Source organism: Pistacia vera, unplaced genomic scaffold (assembly GCF_008641045.1).
Source record: "Pistacia vera cultivar Batoury unplaced genomic scaffold, PisVer_v2 Contig1106, whole genome shotgun sequence".
Classification (NCBI taxonomy): domain Eukaryota; kingdom Viridiplantae; phylum Streptophyta; class Magnoliopsida; order Sapindales; family Anacardiaceae; genus Pistacia; species Pistacia vera.
Genome location: NW_022195145.1, coordinates 113,162 through 139,430, shown reverse-complemented (window position 1 = coordinate 139,430; position 26,269 = coordinate 113,162). Strand labels below are relative to the sequence as shown.

The 26,269-nt window shown below is 36.2% G+C and overlaps 5 protein-coding genes across 10 annotated transcripts; 3 read left to right on the top strand and 2 right to left on the bottom strand.

Annotated features, from left to right (window-relative positions):
- The first annotated feature begins 3,776 nt into the window (after positions 1–3,776).
- On the top strand, positions 3,777–7,685 carry LOC116140137 (adenine DNA glycosylase-like). The gene is made up of 8 exons (XM_031425763.1): positions 3,777–4,067; positions 4,316–4,375; positions 5,006–5,125; positions 5,191–5,288; positions 5,733–6,274; positions 6,419–6,525; positions 6,765–7,014; positions 7,110–7,685. The coding sequence occupies exons 1-7, from the start codon at positions 3,777–3,779 to the stop codon at positions 6,861–6,863; spliced, it is 1,317 nt and encodes a 438-aa protein (XP_031281623.1). The 3' UTR covers positions 6,864–7,014; positions 7,110–7,685.
- Positions 7,686–7,998: 313 nt separating this feature from the next.
- LOC116140242 (adenine DNA glycosylase-like) lies at positions 7,999–11,955 on the top strand. Of its 4 annotated transcripts, XM_031425892.1 has the most exons (9): positions 7,999–8,337; positions 8,586–8,645; positions 9,276–9,395; positions 9,461–9,558; positions 10,003–10,544; positions 10,689–10,795; positions 11,035–11,284; positions 11,380–11,417; positions 11,551–11,955. In XM_031425892.1, the coding sequence occupies exons 1-7, from the start codon at positions 8,047–8,049 to the stop codon at positions 11,131–11,133; spliced, it is 1,317 nt and encodes a 438-aa protein (XP_031281752.1). In that variant the 5' UTR covers positions 7,999–8,046; the 3' UTR covers positions 11,134–11,284; positions 11,380–11,417; positions 11,551–11,955. The 4 variants fall into 4 exon arrangements, with proteins under 4 accessions (XP_031281752.1, XP_031281761.1, XP_031281755.1 ...); XM_031425901.1 differs by having other exon boundaries at positions 10,718–10,795; positions 11,380–11,955; XM_031425895.1 differs by lacking the exon at positions 11,380–11,417.
- A 616-nt stretch (positions 11,956–12,571) lies between these two features.
- LOC116140311 lies at positions 12,572–14,374 on the top strand. The gene is made up of 5 exons (XM_031425961.1): positions 12,572–12,949; positions 13,328–13,403; positions 13,489–13,685; positions 13,909–13,981; positions 14,064–14,374. Exons 1-5 carry the CDS (start codon positions 12,842–12,844, stop codon positions 14,216–14,218), a joined length of 609 nt encoding a protein of 202 aa, XP_031281821.1. The 5' UTR covers positions 12,572–12,841; the 3' UTR covers positions 14,219–14,374.
- A 557-nt stretch (positions 14,375–14,931) lies between these two features.
- Positions 14,932–17,801, bottom strand: LOC116140273. Of its 2 annotated transcripts, none has more exons than XM_031425927.1 (6): positions 17,578–17,801; positions 17,462–17,496; positions 16,727–16,897; positions 15,771–15,821; positions 15,188–15,249; positions 14,932–15,099 (listed from the first exon to the last, which is right to left on the bottom strand). In XM_031425927.1, exons 1-6 carry the CDS (start codon positions 17,658–17,660, stop codon positions 14,995–14,997), a joined length of 507 nt encoding a protein of 168 aa, XP_031281787.1. In that variant the 5' UTR covers positions 17,661–17,801; the 3' UTR covers positions 14,932–14,994. The 2 variants fall into 2 exon arrangements, with proteins under 2 accessions (XP_031281787.1, XP_031281792.1); XM_031425932.1 differs by having other exon boundaries at positions 17,462–17,493; positions 17,578–17,786.
- Positions 17,802–18,183: 382 nt separating this feature from the next.
- Positions 18,184–23,088, bottom strand: LOC116140266 (secretion-regulating guanine nucleotide exchange factor-like). 2 transcript variants are annotated; one of them, XM_031425918.1, is made up of 4 exons: positions 22,758–23,088; positions 19,380–19,596; positions 18,942–19,263; positions 18,184–18,860 (listed from the first exon to the last, which is right to left on the bottom strand). In XM_031425918.1, the coding sequence occupies exons 1-4, from the start codon at positions 23,063–23,065 to the stop codon at positions 18,376–18,378; spliced, it is 1,332 nt and encodes a 443-aa protein (XP_031281778.1). In that variant the 5' UTR covers positions 23,066–23,088; the 3' UTR covers positions 18,184–18,375. The 2 variants fall into 2 exon arrangements, with proteins under 2 accessions (XP_031281778.1, XP_031281775.1); XM_031425915.1 differs by lacking the exon at positions 22,758–23,088 and adding an exon at positions 19,920–20,295.
- Positions 23,089–26,269: the final 3,181 nt, after the last annotated feature.

The window sequence follows — 26,269 nt, the reverse complement described above, 5'->3', positions numbered from 1 at the left end:
AGTGAAAGGGAAGAATCAAACAAACGACGGTTCAAGTCTCAACTTATAGCAAGATGATTTTGAGTGAAATATAGAGGGTTTGAGCAGACATCAACCCAAGTTGCTCATCATTTCCACACGACAACAATCAAGGGGAAAGAAACGTTAACCGTCAGAGAAAACGTGGGTAACAGCGTTGTCAGTATGTCAGCATTTAATACGCAAAAAGAATGTCGACTCAGTATGCTTGCATTAAATGCATGATTAGACATCTATTGGAAAGATAAAACCCCACTCTCATGTGAACTGAATTGTCAATAAGCAAATCATGCTGTCAAAGCACTTAGCCCTTAGTCAACATTTTGGCACTTGTGTTCGCCATGCAGGACGTTGCGTCATCACGCTCACGACATGAGATATCAATATTTGCTCGCATCATAAGCTTACAATTTGTGATCACGACCTATAATACAACGACCATCCAAGCAGAAGACACAAGTTTTTGAAGTCCAATTACGAACTACAAACACTGAGGGGAAAATGTTGTGCTGTCTATCCCCAAAGCGCAGATTCATGCCACTTGTTATTCCATTTTAGGTTAACTTTATTTACAAGTTTGCAATTGTAACAGTATATAAGCTGACTTTCCAACCAAATTAGGGATCCCCTTTTGACGTCACATTCATATCTTACGAAAGCCACAATTGTACACAGGAAAACAAAGAAAGCAATATAAAAACAGTGGACGTAGGATTTACACCAAACATCCAAACCACTTTAAAAATCCTTTGTTGTTGCTTTTCATTCATTCATTAATCTTGTATCAAATAGAGAGTTTCATACAATCTCTTGTGTAGGCTTCATCATGGATCCTATGTACTTCTTGTTGGTGCTAATCACAACATCAACAACATATTTGCTCCTTATAATCTTGTGATTTTGGTCATCCCATAAACGATAACCAAACTTGACGTCACCATAACCCATGAAAAACATTTGTTAAATTTAGTAGCAACCTTAGTTCTAAAAGTAGATCCTATGTGAACATAGGCTAAACAACCAAACACTTTTAAGAAAGAATAATTTACCTCTTTGTTGCTTTAAGCTTCTTTTGGGATCTTATAATTCAGCAATACAAAGGGTTCTCAATTGAGCAAGTAGGTTATGGTATTAATTGCATCAGTCTAAAATGTTTGTGGTAGTCTAGCATGCAATCTTATGCTTCTTACACACTCATTTAGGGTTTTGTTCATCATTTCGACGACATAATTCATGTTGAGGAGTTGCAAGATGGACTTCTCTATCTTGATCCCATTATTGGCAAAATATTCTTTGAACCCTTCATCAATGTACTTTTTCCCATTATTTGATTACAAGCACTTCACAATTAGGTTTGAATCATTCTCAACCATGGCTCTCCGTTGTTTAAAAGTATCAAAAACATCATATTAAAAAAATTGTTCTTCTTTTACACAAGTTCATCTTCTTCATCTTTCTGAAATTGGAAGCCTGAAAATTGTATTTCCTGGCTTCTAATTTCCAACAAAAAAAAAAAAAAAAAAAAAAAAAAAAAAAACCATACCTTTCTGCTTGCGTCATCAATGAAAATCACATAATACTTTGAGTTACTGATAGATGACATAGGGTTGAGTCCCCACACATCTGTATGAACCAATTCCAACTTTTTTGTCTTTGGTTCCCTTTCTACTTTGGAAAAACTCAACCTTCTCTATTTGCCGAAGATACAACTTTCCCACAAACTGTGATCAATTGACCTCAACTCTAGTAGTTTTCTCTTTTATTGAAACTTTTTCATTCCTTGGAACCCAAACAAAGTCACTTCACCAATGCCCACCAATTGCTCGACAAAACGCCATAGCCACATCTCCGCCAAATTCGCACAAATCAATCCATTTTCTCATCCAATTAAAAAAACAAGTAAAAATACGTACCATTTCTTCGCCGGCGTCCTCCTCCTCGCCTGAATTTTCGTCGGTGTCCTCCTCTTCAGAACAGTTTTGCGATTTCTCTCTCTGTTGTTCTGCCGCCGTCGTCTCCTCTGCCTGTGGACCACCTTCACTGATCGGATGATCCACCGGAGCAGCCATTAAACTGCTAGCTTCGCCGGAGTATAGGATTCGAAGTGGCATTTGATTTTCCTCCTCTTTGTGAATGTCAGCCATGGTTTTGTGTAAGGAAGCTTTAGGATTAAAAATGGATTGAAAAATTGCAGGAATATGAGACTGTAGTCACCGAAAATCGCAGAGAAAGGGTTTAGGGTTCGTCAGTCGTTTTTTGCCTAATACGTTCGATTCAGCGATTTTGAATGGGCGGGGCTCATTTTTAAATTTCAAATTTTAAATAACTTTCATTAATTATTATTTTGCCCACATATGTTTAAATCTTTTTATTTTAACCCATTTTACATGTTTAATTAATCCTAACTGTGCCACGTTAGCTTTTCTGAATTAAAAAAAAAAAATCAAAAAAATTAAAAAAAATCAAAAAGATTTTCAGGGCCATTTTGTTAAATGGAAACTTGGGATGTCCGGGGAGTTAAATTTTCTCCCAACAAATCTGAAACCCCTCGGTTCGAAGAGGGTGTGCCAACAAAATCCCATGTTCTAAAACCCCTCGCACAGCGCGTGTTGTGCGTGGCTAGCCTTGCCAATATGCAGGGCAGCCCTCCAACCCGCCAAATTCGGCCAACTCCTGCCATCCTTAGCCCACCAAACTCCCTGAAACAACCTCTCTACGGCCTCCGTTGCCTTCCCCCATCCTCTAGAACCCAAACAAAGCCACTCCACCAATGCCCGCCAACTGCTCAACAAAACGCCACAACCACATCTCCCCCAAATTCGCACAAATTAATCCATTTTCTCATCCAATTAAAAAAAAAGTAAAAATACGTACCATTTCTTCGCCGGCGTCCTCCTCCTCACCTGAATTCTTGTCGGCATCCTCCTCTTCAGAACCGTTTTGCAATTCTTCTCTTTGTTGTTCTATCGTCGTCGTCTCCTCTGCCTGTGGACCACCTTTAATGATCGGATGATCCACCGGAGTAGCCATTGAACTGCTAGCGCCGCCAGAGTCTAGGATTCGAAGTGGCATTGGGTTTTCCTCCTCTTTATGAATGCCAGCCATTATTTTGTGTAAGGAAGCTTGAGGATTGAAAATGGATCAAAAATTTCCAGGAATGTGGGACTGTAGTCGGCGGAAATCACAGAGAAAGGGTTTAGGGTTCGTCAGTCGTTTTTTGCCTAATACGTTCGATTAAGCGATTCTGAATGGTTGGGGCTCATTTTTAAATTTCAAATTTTAAATAACTTTCATTAATTATGATTTTGCCCACATATGTTTAAATCTTTTTAGTTTAACCCATTTTACATATGATTAAGCGATTCTGAATGAATCCTGACTGTACCAAGTCAGCTTTTCTGAATTACAGAAAAAATCAAAAAAAATTTAAAAAAATTAAAAAGATTTTTAAGGTCATTTTGTTAAATGAAAACTTGGGATGTCCAAAAGAGTTAAATTTTCTCAAATATTTAACTGAAATGTTTACGGAGCTCCATGTACAAAAGCCGACAAGTCATTCATTGATATTTAAGTTGGACGACGAAGGTCCTCAACAAAACGCAATAAAAACACTTTATATGAATTCAAACTCTTCACTTGTCTGGTCGCAGAAGCCCCTGTTTTTTGCGTGGTCGAGTCCTGAACTCAAACACTATTCACCAATAGCCTTGACGAACAGCACCTTATTTGAACAGAAGAGCTCACTTTTCACTTTAACAATGAAAAACCCAGAAGACATTGAAGATTTGTTTAACGATAAAGAAGTGAAAACGATAAGAACATCTTTGTTGCAATGGTACGACAGGAACCAGAGGGAGCTTCCTTGGAGATATGAAAACGAAAGTGAATGTGAAAGTGAAAGTGATTTTGACAAGGAAAGGAGAGCATATGGTGTGTGGGTATCAGAAGTCATGTTGCAGCAAACCAGGGTTCAGACTGTTATAGAGTATTACAACCGTTGGATGAAAAAATGGCCCACCATTCATCACCTCTCTGAGGCCTCTCTAGAGGTGCATTTATAGAAGATTGATTTTTCTTGTTTGGTATTTTTGTTATTGTGAAAGATTGAATTTTTTTTAACTTATTCTGTACAGTGTTGTTTATGTTGTGGGCAGGTAAAAAGAAAATAAAAAATGTTAAATTCTCTTGTTGGGTATTTCTGTTACCGTGAAAGATTGTTTCGGTTTTCATCTTTATTTATTTATTTATTTTTTTTTTTTTTGTACATTAAAATTGTTTTTGTTCATGTTATGTGCAGGAAGTAAATGAGATGTGGGCAGGTTTAGGTTATTATAGAAGGGCGCGTTTTTTATCAGAGGTGAGGATAGTTCTTGGCTTGCTTAAATGCCTTTCAAGTTTTTATTTGGATGGTTGAAAAAACTTGATTGTTATTTATTTTATATTGATTGTTTGAATTGTCCTAGTTGTGAGAGTAGTTTAGTTAAAAAAGGGGTTATGATTGAACACTTGTGGCTGATTGTTGGAAAAAAATTGTCACTTGAGATAATTTGGAATGTATATTTGAATAGAATCTCTCATCTATCTTGTCTTTTCTTAAAAATTTATTCATTGTTATGCATAGTTGATGATCATAGTTCCATTGGCTGCATTTGTCCTCATCCTTTGTGAGATGTAGGTACTAGCTAGTTTGGCTGGTTGGATCTCTTGGCGTTGCATGAGAGATCTTGGGATTGAATCTCACTCATAGCAGGTGGGAGGGGTTCAGTTTCTGTTTATGAGTTTAAAAAAGACCTTTCTTTGCTAGAGACTGAGAGCTGAAATAGGTTATTTAGATGTTCTGGGAAATTAGAAAGGAAGAGAGAGATTCGGGGTGAAGGGGGGAACCATGTTCTTTATAACATGGAGTGTTCATTGCCTAGAACTTCTTTCCTTGGTGTTACAGTGAAGCATGGTTTAATTTTATAGCTACCTTTTTTCATAATTCTAGGGAGCAAAGATGATTGTTGCCGAGGGAGGTGGGTTTCCTGGTACAGTTTCTGCCTTACGGAAGGTTCCAGGAATAGGTAACTATACGGCTGGAGCAATTGCCTCCATCGCATTCAAAGAGGTTAGTGGGTTCTGCATTCTTTTCTGAATTATTTAAGGGGAAATATTCTGAGACTTCTGTTTCAGGTGGTGCCTGTGGTCGATGGAAATGTTATAAGGGTGCTTTCAAGACAGAAGGCCATTTCTGCCAATCCGAAAGACTCACTGACTGTCAAGAAATTTTGGTGAGCATTCATGATTGTTTCACTTTCTATTTGATCACTTTTTGTCTTTTTAGGTGGGAACAGTTTCAATTATTTTTTGTCACATATATTGTCTTCTCTTTTTTAATTATTTTCATGGTACTCCAACATGATGATTTGAAGAAACATTGATATCCATATTACCAACCCCCTCCCCCTCCTTGTACTGGTTTTACTGTGAACTAGTTTCTTTTCATTCATGTCTGTGTGACATGGAGCATTTCTAAGCTTACTAATATTGGGGATTTGTTTTATAGTTATGTCTTGTCACATAAAGTTTTGTAATGGCTAATCTCTACAAAGCTTATGCTCAAATGGTATCTTTATATGAGTTGCATTTGGCATTATGTGACAAATTTGAAAATAGCATCATGATTTTGATCAATGCTCTCTTACATTTACTGCATTTAAATCACTCTTGAACAGGGCACTAGCAGCCCAACTTGTTGATCCTTGCCGGCCTGGGGATTTCAACCAATCTCTTATGGAACTTGGAGCAGTGATATGCACTCCTTTGAACCCAGATTGCACGTCCTGTCCAGTTTCAGCCCAGTGTCGTGCATTATCTATGTCCAAACATGATAACTCAGTTCTGGTCACGGATTTTCCTACTAAGGTGGTAAAAACCAAACAAAGGCATGATATTTCTTCTGCTTGTGTTGTGGAGATATTGGAAACCAAAGATGAATCTGAGGAAAAGCAACCTAACAGTGTATTTCTTCTGGTAAAGAGACCAGATGAAGGTTTGCTTGCTGGTCTTTGGGAGTTCCCATCTATCATCTTGAAAGAAGAAGCTAACTTAACCACGAGGAGAAAAGCCACTGACAGCTTTTTAAAGAAATCATTCAATCTTGATCCCAAAAAAAACTGTAGCATAGTTTTGAGAGAAGATGTTGGAGAATTTGTTCATGTATTCTCTCACATTCGTCTTAAGATTCATGTGGAGTTGTTGATACTACGGCTTAAAGGTATGAGCCTCATTACTCCATCTCCTCCCTTCATCTATCTCCAGAAATTTGAACATAAAAATTCTCACATTTAAGTTGAATACATGTGTGAATTTGCTCCTTTCATTTTGTCTATATCCTTTTCGGGTATTTGTTGGAATGAAGGCGGGACAAATGACTGGTTTGAGAAACAGGACAAAGGAACTATAACTTGGAAATGTGTGGAAAGCAATGCACTTTCAAGCATGGGATTGACATCGGGAGTAAGGAAGGTAATGTGGTAACTTCTCTAATCAAATTAATGAGAGGTTACATTGGTAGCACAAGGTAGTGATGCACACAATCCACTTGCTTCTTTTAAAGGGTCTTTCATGGACAATTCAGAGAGTAATCCATAAGTGTTTATTTAAATCTGTTTTTTCTTACATGTTCGATTTTACATTTAATTTTTTTTCATTGTCCATGAATTTGCTTGTTGCTGATTTGCCTTAAAACTGTCTTTCTGATCCAGGTCTACACTATGGTTCAGAAATTTAAGCAAAAAGAGTTGACCACTAGTTCCATCTCAACAAGAAAAAGAACCAGTTCAAAGAAACAAAGATGTTCCTAGACCTAATCTAGTTGCGACAGCTCATTCTTATCACTAAATCAACAAGAAAGCTTTTCTGAATTTCCTTTTCCTTCTCTATCAGAATATCATTTTGCCTGCTCTACAATTTGCAGATTATATAAAGACAGCTGACTATGGCTCTTCAGGATAGGTTGGAATCTGTTTTTATTTATAAAAAAATTAGTATCCATGAATATGGCATTCATCATTCATGCTTATAGATGTTTCAATTTTTGTGCTCAACAGAGGTGGGATCGTCATATCTACTTCATAAGCATAACATGGTATGTTCTTCCGACAGAAGCCTACTTTGTGTGGCATCTTCGATGAGCATATATAACATTTATCTTAAGGTGTCTATTGAATCAACTTTTGTTGGTTTGGATTCCAATTACTGTATTTTTCTTTACTTCTTAGTTGTAAGATAATCAAGAAATGAAACAACAGAGCCAACGACAAGCCTAAAAGCTGAAATAATTGCACTAAAAGATACATCGAGGGTCCTTGAGCTGACAAGGCAAGAGATGTTAAGGGTGAAAATAGTCCGAATTCGGAAATGTTGGACTAGCAACTTCAGACATCAAACTTGTTGAATCTTTGCAGAGGGACACTGGCAACAACTTCTGGGAAGCTGCAAAACTTTGATGATGAGTTCTTCTATAATCAGACGGGCTTGTAATAATTTTCAATATTCAAAACAGAAGTATTCATGGGACTTGGTTCCGGTTTTATTTGTATATCATTTATGCTATAGCTCCAAAATTAGTGATGAAAAGAAACTTTATGGGTAGCCAAAAACTTCATGGTCTTTTAAGTTTTAACCCCTTGTAAATTGATGCAGGAAATTTTGTTACACTTTAAAGTTTAAATGCAGCCAAAAATATTGGGCTTATGGTCAATATTTCTTCTTTAGTATGTAAATTTTCTCAAATATTTAACTGAAATGTTTACGGAGCTCCATGTACAAAAGCCGACAAGTCATTCATTGATATTTAAGTTGGACGACGAAGGTCCTCAACAAAACGCAATAAAAACACTTTATATGAATTCAAACTCTTCACTTGTCTGGTCGCAGAAGCCCCTGTTTTTTGCGTGGTCGAGTCCTGAACTCAAACACTATTCACCAATAGCCTTGACGAACAGCACCTTATTTGAACAAAAGAGCTCACTTTTCACTCTAACAATGAACAACCCAGAAGACATTGAAGATTTGTTTAACGATAAAGAAGTGAAAACGATAAGAACATCTTTGTTGCAATGGTACGACAGGAACCAGAGGGAGCTTCCTTGGAGATATGAAAACGAAAGTGAATGTGAAAGTGAAAGTGATTTTGACAAGGAAAGGAGAGCATATGGTGTGTGGGTATCAGAAGTCATGTTGCAGCAAACCAGGGTTCAGACTGTTATAGAGTATTACAACCGTTGGATGAAAAAATGGCCCACCATTCATCACCTCTCTGAGGCCTCTCTAGAGGTGCATTTATAGAAGATTGATTTTTCTTGTTTGGTATTTTTGTTATTGTGAAAGATTGAATTTTTTTTAACTTATTCTGTACAGTGTTGTTTATGTTGTGGGCAGGTAAAAAGAAAATAAAAAATGTTAAATTCTCTTGTTGGGTATTTCTGTTACCGTGAAAGATTGTTTCGGTTTTCATCTTTATTTATTTATTTATTTTTTTTTTTTTTGTACATTAAAATTGTTTTTGTTCATGTTATGTGCAGGAAGTAAATGAGATGTGGGCAGGTTTAGGTTATTATAGAAGGGCGCGTTTTTTATCAGAGGTGAGGATAGTTCTTGGCTTGCTTAAATGCCTTTCAAGTTTTTATTTGGATGGTTGAAAAAACTTGATTGTTATTTATTTTATATTGATTGTTTGAATTGTCCTAGTTGTGAGAGTAGTTTAGTTAAAAAAGGGGTTATGATTGAACACTTGTGGCTGATTGTTGGAAAAAAATTGTCACTTGAGATAATTTGGAATGTATATTTGAATAGAATCTCTCATCTATCTTGTCTTTTCTTAAAAATTTATTCATTGTTATGCATAGTTGATGATCATAGTTCCATTGGCTGCATTTGTCCTCATCCTTTGTGAGATGTAGGTACTAGCTAGTTTGGCTGGTTGGATCTCTTGGCGTTGCATGAGAGATCTTGGGATTGAATCTCACTCATAGCAGGTGGGAGGGGTTCAGTTTCTGTTTATGAGTTTAAAAAAGACCTTTCTTTGCTAGAGACTGAGAGCTGAAATAGGTTATTTAGATGTTCTGGGAAATTAGAAAGGAAGAGAGAGATTCGGGGTGAAGGGGGGAACCATGTTCTTTATAACATGGAGTGTTCATTGCCTAGAACTTCTTTCCTTGGTGTTACAGTGAAGCATGGTTTAATTTTATAGCTACCTTTTTTCATAATTCTAGGGAGCAAAGATGATTGTTGCCGAGGGAGGTGGGTTTCCTGGTACAGTTTCTGCCTTACGGAAGGTTCCAGGAATAGGTAACTATACGGCTGGAGCAATTGCCTCCATCGCATTCAAAGAGGTTAGTGGGTTCTGCATTCTTTTCTGAATTATTTAAGGGGAAATATTCTGAGACTTCTGTTTCAGGTGGTGCCTGTGGTCGATGGAAATGTTATAAGGGTGCTTTCAAGACAGAAGGCCATTTCTGCCAATCCGAAAGACTCACTGACTGTCAAGAAATTTTGGTGAGCATTCATGATTGTTTCACTTTCTATTTGATCACTTTTTGTCTTTTTAGGTGGGAACAGTTTCAATTATTTTTTGTCACATATATTGTCTTCTCTTTTTTAATTATTTTCATGGTACTCCAACATGATGATTTGAAGAAACATTGATATCCATATTACCAACCCCCTCCCCCTCCTTGTACTGGTTTTACTGTGAACTAGTTTCTTTTCATTCATGTCTGTGTGACATGGAGCATTTCTAAGCTTACTAATATTGGGGATTTGTTTTATAGTTATGTCTTGTCACATAAAGTTTTGTAATGGCTAATCTCTACAAAGCTTATGCTCAAATGGTATCTTTATATGAGTTGCATTTGGCATTATGTGACAAATTTGAAAATAGCATCATGATTTTGATCAATGCTCTCTTACATTTACTGCATTTAAATCACTCTTGAACAGGGCACTAGCAGCCCAACTTGTTGATCCTTGCCGGCCTGGGGATTTCAACCAATCTCTTATGGAACTTGGAGCAGTGATATGCACTCCTTTGAACCCAGATTGCACGTCCTGTCCAGTTTCAGCCCAGTGTCGTGCATTATCTATGTCCAAACATGATAACTCAGTTCTGGTCACGGATTTTCCTACTAAGGTGGTAAAAACCAAACAAAGGCATGATATTTCTTCTGCTTGTGTTGTGGAGATATTGGAAACCAAAGATGAATCTGAGGAAAAGCAACCTAACAGTGTATTTCTTCTGGTAAAGAGACCAGATGAAGGTTTGCTTGCTGGTCTTTGGGAGTTCCCATCTATCATCTTGAAAGAAGAAGCTAACTTAACCACGAGGAGAAAAGCCACTGACAGCTTTTTAAAGAAATCATTCAATCTTGATCCCAAAAAAAACTGTAGCATAGTTTTGAGAGAAGATGTTGGAGAATTTGTTCATGTATTCTCTCACATTCGTCTTAAGATTCATGTGGAGTTGTTGATACTACGGCTTAAAGGTATGAGCCTCATTACTCCATCTCCTCCCTTCATCTATCTCCAGAAATTTGAACATAAAAATTCTCACATTTAAGTTGAATACATGTGTGAATTTGCTCCTTTCATTTTGTCTATATCCTTTTCGGGTATTTGTTGGAATGAAGGCGGGACAAATGACTGGTTTGAGAAACAGGACAAAGGAACTATAACTTGGAAATGTGTGGAAAGCAATGCACTTTCAAGCATGGGATTGACATCGGGAGTAAGGAAGGTAATGTGGTAACTTCTCTAATCAAATTAATGAGAGGTTACATTGGTAGCACAAGGTAGTGATGCACACAATCCACTTGCTTCTTTTAAAGGGTCTTTCATGGACAATTCAGAGAGTAATCCATAAGTGTTTATTTAAATCTGTTTTTTCTTACATGTTCGATTTTACATTTAATTTTTTTTCATTGTCCATGAATTTGCTTGTTGCTGATTTGCCTTAAAACTGTCTTTCTGATCCAGGTCTACACTATGGTTCAGAAATTTAAGCAAAAAGAGTTGACCACTAGTTCCATCTCAACAAGAAAAAGAACCAGTTCAAAGAAACAAAGATGTTCCTAGACCTAATCTAGTTGCGACAGCTCATTCTTATCACTAAATCAACAAGAAAGCTTTTCTGAATTTCCTTTTCCTTCTCTATCAGAATATCATTTTGCCTGCTCTACAATTTGCAGATTATATAAAGACAGCTGACTATGGCTCTTCAGGATAGGTTGGAATCTGTTTTTATTTATAAAAAAATTAGTATCCATGAATATGGCATTCATCATTCATGCTTATAGATGTTTCAATTTTTGTGCTCAACAGAGGTGGGATCGTCATATCTACTTCATAAGCATAACATGGTATGTTCTTCCGACAGAAGCCTACTTTGTGTGGCATCTTCGATGAGCATATATAACATTTATCTTAAGGTGTCTATTGAATCAACTTTTGTTGGTTTGGATTCCAATTACTGTATTTTTCTTTACTTCTTAGTTGTAAGATAATCAAGAAATGAAACAACAGAGCCAACGACAAGCCTAAAAGCTGAAATAATTGCACTAAAAGATACATCGAGGGTCCTTGAGCTGACAAGGCAAGAGATGTTAAGGGTGAAAATAGTCCGAATTCGGAAATGTTGGACTAGCAACTTCAGACATCAAACTTGTTGAATCTTTGCAGAGGGACACTGGCAACAACTTCTGGGAAGCTGCAAAACTTTGATGATGAGTTCTTCTATAATCAGACGGGCTTGTAATAATTTTCAATATTCAAAACAGAAGTATTCATGGGACTTGGTTCCGGTTTTATTTGTATATCATTTATGCTATAGCTCCAAAATTAGTGATGAAAAGAAACTTTATGGGTAGCCAAAAACTTCATGGTCTTTTAAGTTTTAACCCCTTGTAAATTGATGCAGGAAATTTTGTTACACTTTAAAGTTTAAATGCAGCCAAAAATATTGGGCTTATGGTCAATATTTCTTCTTTAGTAAGTCTCTTAATTGCAGGCGGCCGAAGTGTATAAAGCCAGACCATCCTTGGTTAGAATCTGGATGCTGTTTGAAGTTGATCTCCATAAAGTATATCATGCAGACTCCAATTCCCAAAGAATTATTAAAGTTTGATTTTAACTTCTTAATACAATCCCAAAAAGGGCTACACTTCAACATATATATAAAAGAATTGGTAGGCAATAAAATAAGAGAAGGAAATATGGGTATTAAAATAAAAACTATTTTATTGCTTATACCATACATTATCTACTTGAACTTAAGCCCCAATATATTCTTCAGACACATTAAAACTATATATATTTTTATTTCAAAAAATTATAAATAAATATTGAAATTTAAGCCCATGCATGGGATTATGACTATGAGATTGACTGGCAGTTGCTGGACCACAAATTCAGACAATATCCACCTCTACAGTCGACACCATTACTCTAAATTAATTTTCTTATCAACTAAAATATATATTACAAAAATAATCCAAAAAAGAAGAAAAAGAAAATATAAGAAATCAGTGGCATATATTTTCCAGGACTTCATGTGGATGAGAGGGATCCATTCTCTTGTGTCGCACTCTCCTTCAGTGGCTTCTCTTCTTCTACCATAACTTCAACTGCATTTCCCTCTCTCCTTTTGTCTCAAATTAAAACTAGTACAGAACTGAAGATAAAATAATAAAAAGAAATTTCTGTGATGATTAGATAAAATAAAAGAAATACACACACAGTCTACTAACAAAAGATTTTCAATTTGTTTTTCCTCTTTTAGATTTTAATGGTGGATATGGCAGTAGTCGGAGGAAGAGCTGTAGCAGTTTCTAGCTTTCCATCATCTTCATACTTTTGCAGGAATGTCAAACCCTTATCCTCCACAATCTCATTGGTACGATTCTATTTGTGTCACATATTTGTAGCAATTTTTAAACTTTTTGGTATTAAAAAAGTAAACTCTTTTAACTTCATTGTCAAAAATGTCTGTTTTTTAGTTCTTGACTTTTGCTTTCTGTCAATATTTGGATAACTGGAAGCGACTAATTTTTGCTGTAACACATTTGAAAATACTAGATGATGAAGTGTTAAAAAATCCCATGTAGTTGGGATTTGAAATTGGTTATGCTTAATTGGGAATTACTGAAATGAATTTTTGTTTCAAGCCTTGAAGAGGGAAGTTAATTTTTGTTCTTTGAGAATACTAAATCATCATGAAGCATTGGTTTTATTCATGCTCTTCATCTAGTTGGCGTATTTGGTTTATCTGCAGCAAATGGTTTGTAAATCAATAACTTTGCGTGGATATATTGCTTGCTCAGCTGTGCAAGAAACTTCTACTTCCGCAGGTCAGTTAAATTTGCTGCTTTTATATGCAAAGTAGCTTCAAGCTGTGGCTTAAGTTAGAAATTTTTTTGTTGTTTATGCTATTAGTTGCTGCTGAAACAAAGGAGGTGAAAACGGAGGAGAAAGAAGCTCCGGAAAAGCCAAAACCTGCAGCAAGAGCTGCAAAGGCTCCTGCAAAACCGCTGCCTCAGATGATGGAGGAAGACGTGATCCCTTCACTCAAAGCAATACTCGAAGCTCAAGAAGATCTATCCAACATTGAACTATCTTTCCAAGACAATAAGGCATCATTCTAATCCTTAATACCATATGTATAAACTCCTTATATAAACTTACATACAAACTGATTGTATGATTTTAAAATAAAGATAATTTAAACAGCTAGAATTGATGATATGTCAAACATGCAGGATTTTCATATTAGTTTGTACATGTAGTATTACTCCATTTTCACATTTAAGAAATGTTTTAAATCAACATTTTGAGTTTGCTTATTGAAAATAACAGTTGGAAGGTTCATTTATAAAGAAGGGCAATATCTATTCCTTTTGGGCATTCTTCCCCAATGGAGTCCTCACAGGTTTGTGCAGCAGGTTGAATTAGACTTGTTCAATATTTATCTGTTTCTGATGAACATTCACTGTAATTCTGTGTTTGGGCAGGTCCAAAAGGGTTTTCATTGTCGTCCTATGGTTCAGAAGCAAGCACTGTGGAGCCATTTCTGATTGATGAGAAGAAAATCACATCAAAGCATGTTGTGTTCTGGATTGAAAAGCGCTTGGCAGCTCAAGGAATCATTCCCGTGTGGCAAGAATAATCTCTTCACTTCATAAATTTGTAGATTCATTCAAAGTCATGTATAACATTTTTGTTTGAAGATTCAATTACGACCTGCCGATTAATGTAAAAATTGCTAATATTCAATTATTAAGCCTCACCATATGATTGACTAATGAGCTGAGCATTCCATTGGTGTTGAACACATCTACATTTCTCAGGATCGGTGTAATTACATTTGGACCCTACAGCTCATACCTTAATATAAAGGATTGATAATTTTATTCGTGGACTCACAAATTTGAATGCATCATATACTAATACGAAGGGTCTGGTTTTGAACAAATGGGCATAAATAATGGATATGTTCAGACATTATTGATAAATTCACCTCCAAAATAATAATAATAATAATAATGTTACATACATAGAAAGAGAACATAACGATTCTATGCCAATTCGAACACAAGAACACTGCACAACAGCAAGACATGTATCTACAGACAACAAACATTGGGACATAAAAAAGCATTCATCCTTTGTGGCATGATCAATTTTTTGTAAGTCACTGTGTAAACCATGCTTTTGTCATATCAATCACATAAAAGCAGTACATGCCTAGTAGTCTGATCATCCAAGTCGACATTTAAGGACTCCACTGTTGCCACATAAATCACGGAAACAAGTAAGCACCTTTTGCAAAATTAATGAACACGTACAACTGGTGCTCTAGGGCAAATAATAATCAGAGAATTTTTTTTTTTTTTTTTTTTTTTTAAATTCCAAATCCAAACATAAATTTCATCCCTGTCATTGTTAGTTGTCAAAACTTGCACTTGGAGACTGCATTTTACGGCGAAGTTCAGCCAAGAAGTCCATATGTGTGCCAGAAGTTCCTATACTGTTTGCTGCAGACATCATCTGAGATACAATACAAAGGAAAATCATATTAGAGAGAGACACAGCGGACTGAGTAAGAGAGAGAGAATGAAAAAATTCTTGTGTTTACCTGATGGGGAAGTCTAAATTGTCCCCATGCTGATGGGCCACTTGAGTACAGAACTGGTCTTTCTGAAATATGGTTCAATGTGAATAATGATCAATCAGTCAGCCTAATAACAATATATGTTTGTCTGCATGGATGTGCAGTACCGCAAACAACTTAAATTCTGAACCATTTTCCATCTTAGTTCATCAAATTATAAAATTATGCAGCTATAATTTCTGAAATTGGAAGAATGCAAAATGATTGGCAAAAACTAAAATAATCTCCAGAGACATCAAAGCCACACTAGTTATGTGAATACCAGAAGCATAAAATAATCAACTATATTAATAGAATTTAATTATTATTATTATTATTATTTTTTTTTTTTTTTTTTTTTTTTAACATTTGTGCACCATTGTGCAGTTATACCTCGTGTACAAGCACAAAAGCTTCAAGATGGACTAGAATGAGTAGTAAGATAAGTGTTCATGAATATGCATTTACTAACTGAAAAACCAGTCAAATAAAAACAGATGAAAGATACCCATGCAGTAACTCACAAACCAGTCAAACAACCTAAAATAATTGAAGTTCTTCTACTCACCAGATAAATCTATTGATGTGTCATGGTAGCGATTCATTACAGCCCTTCCACCTGCATTAGAAGATACAAGAATGATTCAGTTACAAAGTTTACCAAAAAAAAAAAAAAAATAGCATACATACAGCTTCAAAATCATCAATCCAACTCAAAATTCAATCACACTTCCATTTTGTACTAAAATACAGATTTCAGGATTCGTGGGCATCAGAAATAAGTTCATTTAGATACAACTATATTTAACCGGTCCAAGATTAATGAAAATTTAATAAAAATGAGGATCCCATCCCACTTCAAATTGAGGTCATATATATGCATCTTGGTTTATAGCTACCATATTTTTGCAGTTGAACAGGTTGCTAATAATATAACTACAGGACAAAAGTCCATACCTTGGTCCCTCATTTCAAATATAATAAGCAAAATATTGAATAGGTGCAGAAAATAACAATTTTTTATATGACCTATTAAACATCAAAAAGAAAATAATTCACAAACCTCTAGAAACACTGGCTAAAACTGTTAAGAAACATTAAGATATCTGACTTCACTTTCTAAGAGATATAAGGAAGAAAATCACCAAATCACTGTCATTTGTTTGGAGAAAAAAAAAAAAAAATCCCTAGCTTCAGAAAAGGGAAGGGGTGTTGATTATGAGTCAGGTTTTCACTTTTAGTTTTAACAATGTAGAAAGATCAATAATTATAGCACAGCACTGCTAAACAAGGGACAAAGAAAGATGGAACTTGATTTACACAGTGAAACCTAATTGGTTCAATCTATTTCTAGTCACCATGTTGAAAACCTTGTATCAATAAAAAGACACAATAAACACTGTAATACCTTTCCCACCTTTTTTGGAATACACAAAACAAAAACAAAGTCAAGGGAGAACAAGAGGGTGACATTCCATTGAAAACCTTAATAATATTTTAAAAGAAACTGCAATAGACACATACGATCTCTTAAAAGCTGAGCAGCTTCACTTCTACAAAACCCTTCTAGAGGAATTAATTTTGGCCGGGAGTAATCATTCAGAAGAGCACTACTTCCTGCATCCCCATGATCAATGACAGGATTGTTTCTGGAAGTGGCAAGTTGATTTTTCTCTCCGTCGTTACCATAAAACCCTGCAAAATTTAATTAACTCAGCCCACGATAGAAACTCTCCTAAATACGCAAGTCATACTTGAGAAAAGTACTGCTGAAATGAACATCTTAGTTCAGCAAGATTAAGTTTAGTATCCACCAAATAAGATATTGTCATTAATGCATCACGTCAACAAAATTTCGACCAAAACCTCCAATTTATTTAACTTGGGCAACTCGATCCACCAAAGCATCAACTAATCAGTTGCATTCAAATAACACTTAATTTGGCAGTCATTAAATCAGCATCAGCCTTAAAATATATTAACAACAATGCACACCATAATAAAAAGCCAAATTACCATAAAATCAATGCTTATGCGAATTGAACGCATGGTCGACTTTCTAATCAAATTAATCTTGAAAAAATAACAAAACCTAGCCTACTAATCACAATGAAATTTCTCTCTCTCTCTCTCTCTCTCTCTCTTTTGTTTTTTGGGTAATTATGATTCAAAAAATAAATCTAATTTAACAATTTCAGGTAATTTGTGCATCAACAGAATACTCAAAAAACAAAACAAGTAGCAGATGAAAACACTGACCTCCAGATTTTCGCCGATTCAGAGGACGGCTCCTGCTATTATTTTCGCAAAACAGTTAGTGAGGAATCCGATTAAAGGTGAATCAAAGAGAAGAGAAGAGAAGAGAAAAAGAAGACCTTTGATTGGGAGGAGCGTAGCGTTTAATAACTGGAGCGGAGTCGGCTGGTGCAGTTGCAGCTTGTGAAGGGTTTTCAAGCATCTTTGTTTCTATTTCTCTTCTTACAGAGTGGCGATGATAGTCCACCGGAGACGGAAACGGCGGCGGAGAATTTCGTATTAGAATTTAGATCGAAAGTCTCTCACGCACTCGGTAAGCATTAGACATCTGGAGTGATTGGATATTTGGATTTGTTTTGGAATTACATACTAAAACAAAAACAATTTTATTAATTTATATTTCCTGTTCTCTTTTCTTTCGGATAATTTTTATTTCTCATTTTTTTAAACAGAAAAGAAAATAAATAAATAAATCATTTATTGTTTATTAAAATTTAAAATAATTAATAATAATATGATATCTTTCTATGACAAGTAAATTAGTACATTTAATTACAAACAAAATTGAGTTCGTGATTGGTTCCCAATATTTAACTTATATAAGTTATTAATACAAAATCTTAAAATTTCACGAAAATAATATCATATTAATTCATAAAATTCCATTGCCAACGGATAGTTAATGTAGTTATTTAACTTGACAATGTTAAATTCAGATACTCTATTATCATTCAAATTTTTATTACAAATTTACGAGGTCACAATTACCAATCATGGTATTGACTAATTGAGAAAAACGTGTACATAAAATTGTATTGTATTATTAGATCAATTGCATTTTGTAGCTCATCCCACCTAAATTTCTCAAATATATATATATAAACAAAAAACAAATAGCTACTCAGTTTCAGGGTAGATTATTCGGCTACCAGGACTAGATTATGATCAAAACCTGAAACTGCTTGCAAAATTTCACACCCTTCTAAACAATCAAGCAACATTGGCTCAGGTTCATCAATGGAGCTACCTAATCCAAGCCGACCATTTTTACCACAACCCCATATCCATAGTTCTCCCTTTGATGTGAGAGCCATGGAATGTGCACGACCTCCTGAAACTGAAACAAGACTTTCCCCTTCCAAACCGTTAACCATCGATGGAATGTTCTCCGGTCCTGCTCTTCCCAGCTGACAACTCTGGTTCCATCCCCATGAAACAAGGCTTGTGGAATCTCCTGTAACATTTGATGATGATACTTGGCAAATTGCCAAAGAATGGCCAAGGCCTGATGCTACAGACGCCGGGTGGAAGTTTACATCAACTGGATACATTCCCATATCTTGGTTCACTCTGCCCAATTGACCATATGCATTGCTTCCACAGCTTAAGAGGTTGCCATTACCTGAAACCAAACAAACCGAATAAACACAGCTTGCGTACCTACATGACTACAAGCACTTGAATGAACATAACTATTACTTACGGCAAAGAACCAACGAATGATCAAGCCCACAAGCGATGTCTACAGCTTCAACACCATGTAAATCTTCTACCAAACAAGGTTCCCATATTATTGGCATATCTTTCTCCTTCTCCATTCTTTCTAAGACAAGTTTCTCTGCAGCATCAATTGTTAAACTAGAGATTTCTTGGTTACTTTCATATACATATATATTTGATTCTAGCGGAGACCTCTCCAAAGCTGCTTCACCCACCTTTCCTATTCTACCATCAGCTGAATAACCCCAAGCGAACAATTTTCCATCCTTAGTTTGTGCTAGAGCATGCCCCCAACCAAATGATGCCTGTCAAAGAAAGATGCACTTGATAAATTCCACATCTTTGCAGGATAATTAAGGCATGTTATGTTCATATAGAATTCGCGCCACTAACATTCTCTAACTTGAGCATAGGAGCCCACCTTGACTATCTTTTCTCCTGCAAGCGGTTCAACTCTTGAAGGCACCGTGGCCTCTGTAATACCTTTTCCAAGACCAAGCTGCCCACGTTTAGACTTTCCCCAAACCCACAAAGAGCCATCATCTCCAATGGCCGAAGAGATGACACCAGATGCAAATGCACCACAAACATTTACTTTATCCAGCCCTTCTACTCTCTTCGGTTCATTCCACGTGTCTCTGCTTATAATAAAAACCTTCACTCAGTAATTTATCTTCTATAAAATTCATACCACGGATGAGAACCCATCCACTAAGAACTTGCACATTCAATACTAACACACCTTTCCTTTTTTAAAAAAAAAAAAAAACAAAAAGACTATAAAAGTATAATAAATTAACCCCAGAAAAAACAAGGCCACCCACAATGCCGCACATAAAAAAGCTCGAATATACGATATTGCGAGGAGAAATTAACTCATTTACAACCAAACACAAACAGTTGGCAGGTATATTGAAGAAACATATTATTAAATCAAACTTAACATTAAATTATGATTGACCTGGGAGCAAGAAGACCGCGGCCAAGCTGGGCTTCGTTGTTGCGGCCCCAAGCCCAGAGGGCTCCACTGCAAGTGACGGCAAGAGAGTGGTAGTGACCTGCACTAACAGTAGAAATATCGGAGGGTAGGCCAGGAACAACGGTGGGCTCGTAAGCATCGCCGCCAATGCCGGTTAATGACGTAGGCAGACCCAGTGCTCCATGACTTCCATCTCCAAAGCTCATCACTGTCCTTGTACAATTGCTGCTCATAAATCTGGCTCTTCTACAAAAGCCATTTGCGTAGACAGCGCTACGGAGTAATCTCATTTTCACTTAATCGTTAAAATAAAGCAATCGTGTTAGTTTTGTTTCGTCATGCACTCTGGCATTCATTTGACTTGAGACACAGTTCAAATCTGGGGCTGCCCGGCCCAAAACAATCATTTAAAAGGGAAATGTCTTTGAAGCCCAATTAATTTATCAGTGGCCCTGCTCTTTGTAAAATAATGACAAATTTGTTTATCAACAAATATTTTGAAAGAGAGACTAATGAAAGTGGTTTATGATTTGCAATGGTGACGTTGAGAAGAAGAGATAATTGAGTTGAATAGAAAATTCTTTAAATTGTGCTACTTAATAGGTTTCTAAACTTGTGCTCATATAGCAAACTCAGGATTGGAACTAAAGTCATATTTGTGTTGTTAGTTACAAGTAAATAAAGTATTTTCCGTAAGTTTAGCAAATGTTCTTAATTACAAGTGACTATCAGTTTAGCTATACCCTAACATTGTAAAAATAAGTGCTTTTGTGCTCATTTTATAAATTAATGAACAACAATTATGATTATTTACATGTAATTAATATTATGATGCAACACTTTGTGTTGGTTAAGTTGTGAAGCAACTTTAAAGTAATTTTCAATACTTAATTGTTTAATTATGTAACTATATATGGGTGTGTTTGTATCCCTATTTTTGCCTTATCCTATTCCTATCATTTCCAAAATACACAATTGTTTTTTTTAAATACTATTATATTTTATTCAATTATTTTTAAACCCCTTTAGGTTTGTTAATTTAACTAGACACCCCCCAAAAAAAGTTTAGAAATTGACAAAAACACCTCCATCCACACACATTTGTCAGATTTTGGCCACCACCGCTGGAAAGTGGCCATAACATGATATAATGGTGCACTACCAGCTGGATCTGGCCGATAGTGCGCCGATATAGTCTTTTCCAACCAGATCCACCGTGGATATGGCCAAAAAATGCCAAATCTACGGCCAAAGATCTGGCCATCAACGACCAAATCTTTGGTCGTAGCTAATGGTCAACGATGTCCATATCTTGGCCATCATTGACTATCAACGACAACCATGTGTTTGGCCGTCATTGACGACCAAACGCGGCTAGATTTGGCAGTCAATAGCCAGATCTAGCTATAGATTTGGCCTTTTCTGGCCAGATCCATTGGGGATCTGGCTGGAAAAGATCATCTAGGGCAACGATCGGCCAAATCCAATCGGTTGTGCGTCGATAAGGCGAATCTGGCCACCCTCCGGTAGTGTTGGCCGGCTGTCGATATTTAATAGTTGGGTGGTGATGTTTTTGTAATTTTTAATGTTTTTATTACATAAGTGTTTAGTAAATTAACAAACCTAATGGGTGTTTTTGTCAATTTTCAAATCCTACATCGTTATTACCATCAAACTCTTTCTTTTTTAAAAATACTATCCAAAATACTAAAACAAACACACCTATAATTTTATCATTTAACTATTATTTTTGTAGTATCCTTTGGTAAAAGCCATGACAAGGAATATTCTAATATTATTCTTTAATATGATATACTTTCTTCAACTTAGAGAAGTTTTATATTAAATAGGTATCTTCATATAAAGGAAAAAGGATATTTGTGACTGTATGAGATAGGCATTCATTAAATCATAGTCACCCACGATTAATGATGGCCAGAGATATAGTTGTTGTATTTAAAACAATTTACAAGAATGTCAGACTTGGCCAACAGTCGTCTGCCGGCCACCACCATCGACCGCCAATGAACGATGTCGAAACGGCACACGATCGGCCGACTGTGCATCGATCTAATCGTTAATGATGGCCAAAGATCTAATCGCTGATTTGGCTAGAGATCTAGTTGTTGATTTGGCTGTAGATTTGGCTATTGTTAACAGCCAGATTGGTGTACAACCGACCAAATCCAATCAATCTTACGCCATTCCGACTACTTCTGGCTACTGGTTGGCGATGGTGGCTAGCGACCGATTGTCCTCTTGGTGGTTGTGGTGTCATTGTTAATTTGTAAACCTTTGATTGGTTTGTGCCTGTATTCTAAGCTTTCTCTCTATCAAATATAGGTGACTTGTCAAAATAGAGATATTAAATGACAATAGGCAGTGCAATGATCTTGCATACTTTTCTTGCACATTTATTTTAGAAAAGAATGTGCACAACAACATGCCTTTCCAAGAAAGCCAGGTCAAGATCCCACGTTCCTTTACAGAATTAATTGAAGATTCTAATAATTTATTTTACTTTTCAGTTTCCCGTGTGATCAATTTGATTTTTGAGTTCACACTTCAAATTCACAAGCTTTTCAGACAAATGGAATTAATATGACTTTCTCCCAATTTATAAACCCAACACTTTTCTCTCTTTTCTTCACATCCAATTCATCACAAATTTTTAATCTTTTGCAATGCCGCACATAAAAAAGCTCGAATATACGATATTGCGAGGAGAAATTAACTCATTTACAACCAAACACAAACAGTTGGCAGGTATATTGAAGAAACATATTATTAAATCAAACTTAACATTAAATTATGATTGACCTGGGAGCAAGAAGACCGCGGCCAAGCTGGGCTTCGTTGTTGCGGCCCCAAGCCCAGAGGGCTCCACTGCAAGTGACGGCAAGAGAGTGGTAGTGACCTGCACTAACAGTAGAAATATCGGAGGGTAGGCCAGGAACAACGGTGGGCTCGTAAGCATCGCCGCCAATGCCGGTTAATGACGTAGGCAGACCCAGTGCTCCATGACTTCCATCTCCAAAGCTCATCACTGTCCTTGTACAATTGCTGCTCATAAATCTGGCTCTTCTACAAAAGCCATTTGCGTAGACAGCGCTACGGAGTAATCTCATTTTCACTTAATCGTTAAAATAAAGCAATCCTGTTAGTTTTGTTTCGTCATGCACTCTGGCATTCATTTGACTTGAGACACAGTTTAAATCTGGGGCTGCCCGGCCCAAAACAATCATTGAAAAGGGGATGTCTTTGAAGCCCAACTAATTTATCAGTGGCCCTACTCTTTGTAAAATAAAGACAAATTTGTTTATCAACAAATATTTTGAAAGAGAGATTAAATTTAAGAGAGTAACGAAAGTGGTTTATGATTTGCAATGGTGACGTTGTGAAGAAGATGTTACGCCTGGGAAATCAAGGGTTGACATGGGAAATCACGTGATGGGGTGTGACCTGCTCCCGTCAAAACGGTAAGCACACGTCAGGCCTGCCAAACGCTATGGAGCTCCCACATGTCCATTTCTCTGCTCCAAATCGCGTGAAATCAACTTGGAAGGTGGGCAATGTGACGTGAAGCCGGATTTTGTCCTGACATTCACACCAACCCATGGATTTAATGATAATTATTTGCACTCATCTCACTATAAGAAGAGGAAGACCCCTTCATTAAGGGGATTCGACTATTTTACATTCTGAACTAGCTCTCTCTCTCTCTCTCTCTCTCTCTCTTGTACCTTTGTATTTATATTTCCCTAATCATTTGTAAGTCAGTCCGCTGTTGCGACCTGACCCACAATACTAATACAAATATCAGTGGACGTAGGACTTGCTACCTTAGCATCCGAACCACTTTAAAAAGCTCTCATTGCATTTACTCTACATTTTATCCATAATCACGTGTGTCTCTTGACCAATCAACGTTATGCATGTGTCGATTAGTTGGTGTCAAAAATCATGCATCAACAGAAGAGATAATTGAGTTGAATAAAAAATTCTTTAAATTGTGCTACTTAATAGGTTTCTAAACTTGTGCTCAAATAGCAAACTCAGGATTGGAACTAAAGTTCATTTGTGTTGTTAGTTACATGTAAATAAAGTATTTTCCGTGAGTTTAGCAAATGTTCTTAATTACAAGTGACTATCAGTTTAGCTATACTCTAACATTGTAAAAATAAGTGTTTTTGTGCTCATTTTATAAATTAATGAACAACAATTATGATTATTTACATGTAATTAATATTATGATGCAACACTTTGTGTTGGTTAAGTTGCGAAGCAACTTTAAAGTAATTTTCAATACTTAATTGTTTAATTATGTAACTATCTATGGGTGTGTTTGTATCCCTATTTTTGCCCTATCCTATTCCTATCATTTCCAAAATACACATTTGTTTTTTTAAATACTATTATATTTTATTCAATTATTTTTAAAACCATTTAGGTTTGTTAATTTAACTAAACACCCCCCCAAAAAAGTTTAGAAATTGACAAGAACACCTCCATCCACTTACATTTGTCAGATTCTGGCTACCACCGTTGGAAGGTGGTCGGAATATGATATAATAGTGCACTACTAATTGGATCTAGTCGGTACAAGTCGTCAACGACGTCCATATTTAGCCATCATTGACCATCAACGACAGCCATATCTTTGGCCGTCATTGACGACCAAACGTGGTTAGATTTGACAATCAATGGCCAGATCTAATTATAGATCTGGCTGGAAAAGGCCATCTAGGCACACGATGGGCCAGATCCAATCGATCGTGCATCGATAAGGCGAATCTGGCCACCCTCCGGTGGTGGTGGCCGGCTGTCGATATTTAATGGTTGGGTGGGGATGTTTTTGTAATTTTTAATGTTTTTATTACATGGGTGTTTAGTAAATTAACAAACCTAGTGGGTGTTTTTGTTAATTTTCAAAACCTACATTGTTATTACCATCGAACTCTTACTTTTTAAAAAATACTATCCAAAATACTAAACAAACACACCTATAATTTTATCACTTAACTATTATTTTTGTAGTATCCTTTGGTAAAAGCCATGACAAGGAATATTCTAATATTATTCTTTAATATAATATACTTTCTTCAACTTAGAGAAGTTTTATATTAAATAGGTATCTTCATATAAAGGAAAAAGGATATTGGTGACTGTATGAGATACGCATTCCTTAAATCATAGTCATCTGCGGTTTATGATGGCCAGAGATCTAGTCGTTGTATTGAAAATAATTTACAAGAATGTCGGACTTGACCAACAGTCGTCTGTCGACCACCACCATCGACTGCCAATGAACGTTGTCAAAACGACGCATGATCAGCCGACCGTACATCGATCTAACTGTTAATGATGGCCAAAGATCTAGTTGTTGATTTGGCCAGAGATCTAGTTGTTGATTTGGCTTTAGATCAGCCGTCGTCAACCGCTAGATTGGCGCACAACCGACCAAATCCAATAGATCGTACGTCATTCCGACCACTTTTGACTACTGGCCGATGATGGTGGTTGGCAACCGGCTGGCCTCTTGGTGGCTGTGGTGTTTTTGTTAATTTGTAAACCTTTAATTGGTTTGTGCCTCTATTCTAAGTTTTCTCTCTATCAAATATAGGTGACTTGTCAAAATAGAGATATTAAATGACAATAGGCAGTGCAATGATCTTGCATACTTTTCTTGCACATTTATTTTAGAAAAGAATGTGCACAACAACATGCCTTTCCAAGAAAGCCAGGTCAAGATCCCACGTTCCTTTACAGAATTAATTGAAGATTCTAATAATTTATTTTACTTTTCAGTTTCCCGTGTGATCAATTTGATTTTTGAGTTCACACTTCAAATTCACAAGCTTTTCAGACAAATGGAATTAATATGACTTTCTCCCAATTTATAAACCCAACACTTTTCTCTCTTTTCTTCACATCCAATTCATCACAAATTTTTAATCTTTTATCACCCATGTCGCTTCATCTTCTTACTTCATTTCTCCTTTTAATTTTTACTTCGCTTGTCTTCTTTCTCATAACCAGAATGTTGTGGTCTTAAAAGTCTTATTTATGAGTGGGTCTTATCCGTGGGTAGTAGTTGCTAAAGAATAGTTCCTATTTATTATGTAGTCCTAATCCTAAGGGAAGTCCTAGTCTAAAGGCACTTCAAAAGATAATGGCTTCTTTTTAGGAATAGTAGTTTGTTAGGTGTCTATTTATTAGTGGTTTGAGTTAAGTTAAGGTCAGTCAAGTTTTGAAATAATAATTCATTATCTTCTTCCTTCCTCTTACGATGTCTCTTTCTCATTTTCTCTTTCACTTTTCTTCTCTCTCAT

Bases quoted from the DNA above. Each gene is read 5' to 3' on its own strand.
- LOC116140137 (XM_031425763.1), top strand. From the start codon at position 3,777: ATGAAAAACCCAGAAGACATTGAAGATTTGTTTAACGATAAAGAAGTG. The intron at 4,068-4,315 runs GTGCATTTATAG...TGTTATGTGCAG, and splicing joins TCTCTGAGGCCTCTCTAGAG to GAAGTAAATGAGATGTGGGC. The intron at 5,289-5,732 runs GTGAGCATTCAT...ACTCTTGAACAG, and splicing joins CTGACTGTCAAGAAATTTTG to GGCACTAGCAGCCCAACTTG.
- LOC116140242 (XM_031425895.1), top strand. From the start codon at position 8,047: ATGAACAACCCAGAAGACATTGAAGATTTGTTTAACGATAAAGAAGTG. The intron at 9,396-9,460 runs GTTAGTGGGTTC...CTTCTGTTTCAG, and splicing joins CCTCCATCGCATTCAAAGAG to GTGGTGCCTGTGGTCGATGG. The intron at 10,796-11,034 runs GTAATGTGGTAA...TTTCTGATCCAG, and splicing joins TGACATCGGGAGTAAGGAAG to GTCTACACTATGGTTCAGAA.
- LOC116140311 (XM_031425961.1), top strand. From the start codon at position 12,842: ATGGTGGATATGGCAGTAGTCGGAGGAAGAGCTGTAGCAGTTTCTAGC. The intron at 13,404-13,488 runs GTCAGTTAAATT...TTATGCTATTAG, and splicing joins AGAAACTTCTACTTCCGCAG to TTGCTGCTGAAACAAAGGAG. The intron at 13,982-14,063 runs GTTTGTGCAGCA...GTGTTTGGGCAG, and splicing joins CCCCAATGGAGTCCTCACAG to GTCCAAAAGGGTTTTCATTG.
- LOC116140273 (XM_031425927.1), bottom strand. From the start codon at position 17,660: ATGCTTGAAAACCCTTCACAAGCTGCAACTGCACCAGCCGACTCCGCT. The intron at 16,898-17,461 runs GTCAGTGTTTTC...TAAATTTTGCAG, and splicing joins GAATCGGCGAAAATCTGGAG to GGTTTTATGGTAACGACGGA. The intron at 15,250-15,770 runs GTGAGTAGAAGA...ACCATATTTCAG, and splicing joins CACATCAATAGATTTATCTG to AAAGACCAGTTCTGTACTCA.
- LOC116140266 (XM_031425918.1), bottom strand. From the start codon at position 23,065: ATGAGATTACTCCGTAGCGCTGTCTACGCAAATGGCTTTTGTAGAAGA. The intron at 19,597-22,757 runs GTCAATCATAAT...TATTATAAGCAG, and splicing joins CGCGGTCTTCTTGCTCCCAG to AGACACGTGGAATGAACCGA. The intron at 18,861-18,941 runs GTAAGTAATAGT...GTTTGGTTTCAG, and splicing joins TCATTCGTTGGTTCTTTGCC to GTAATGGCAACCTCTTAAGC.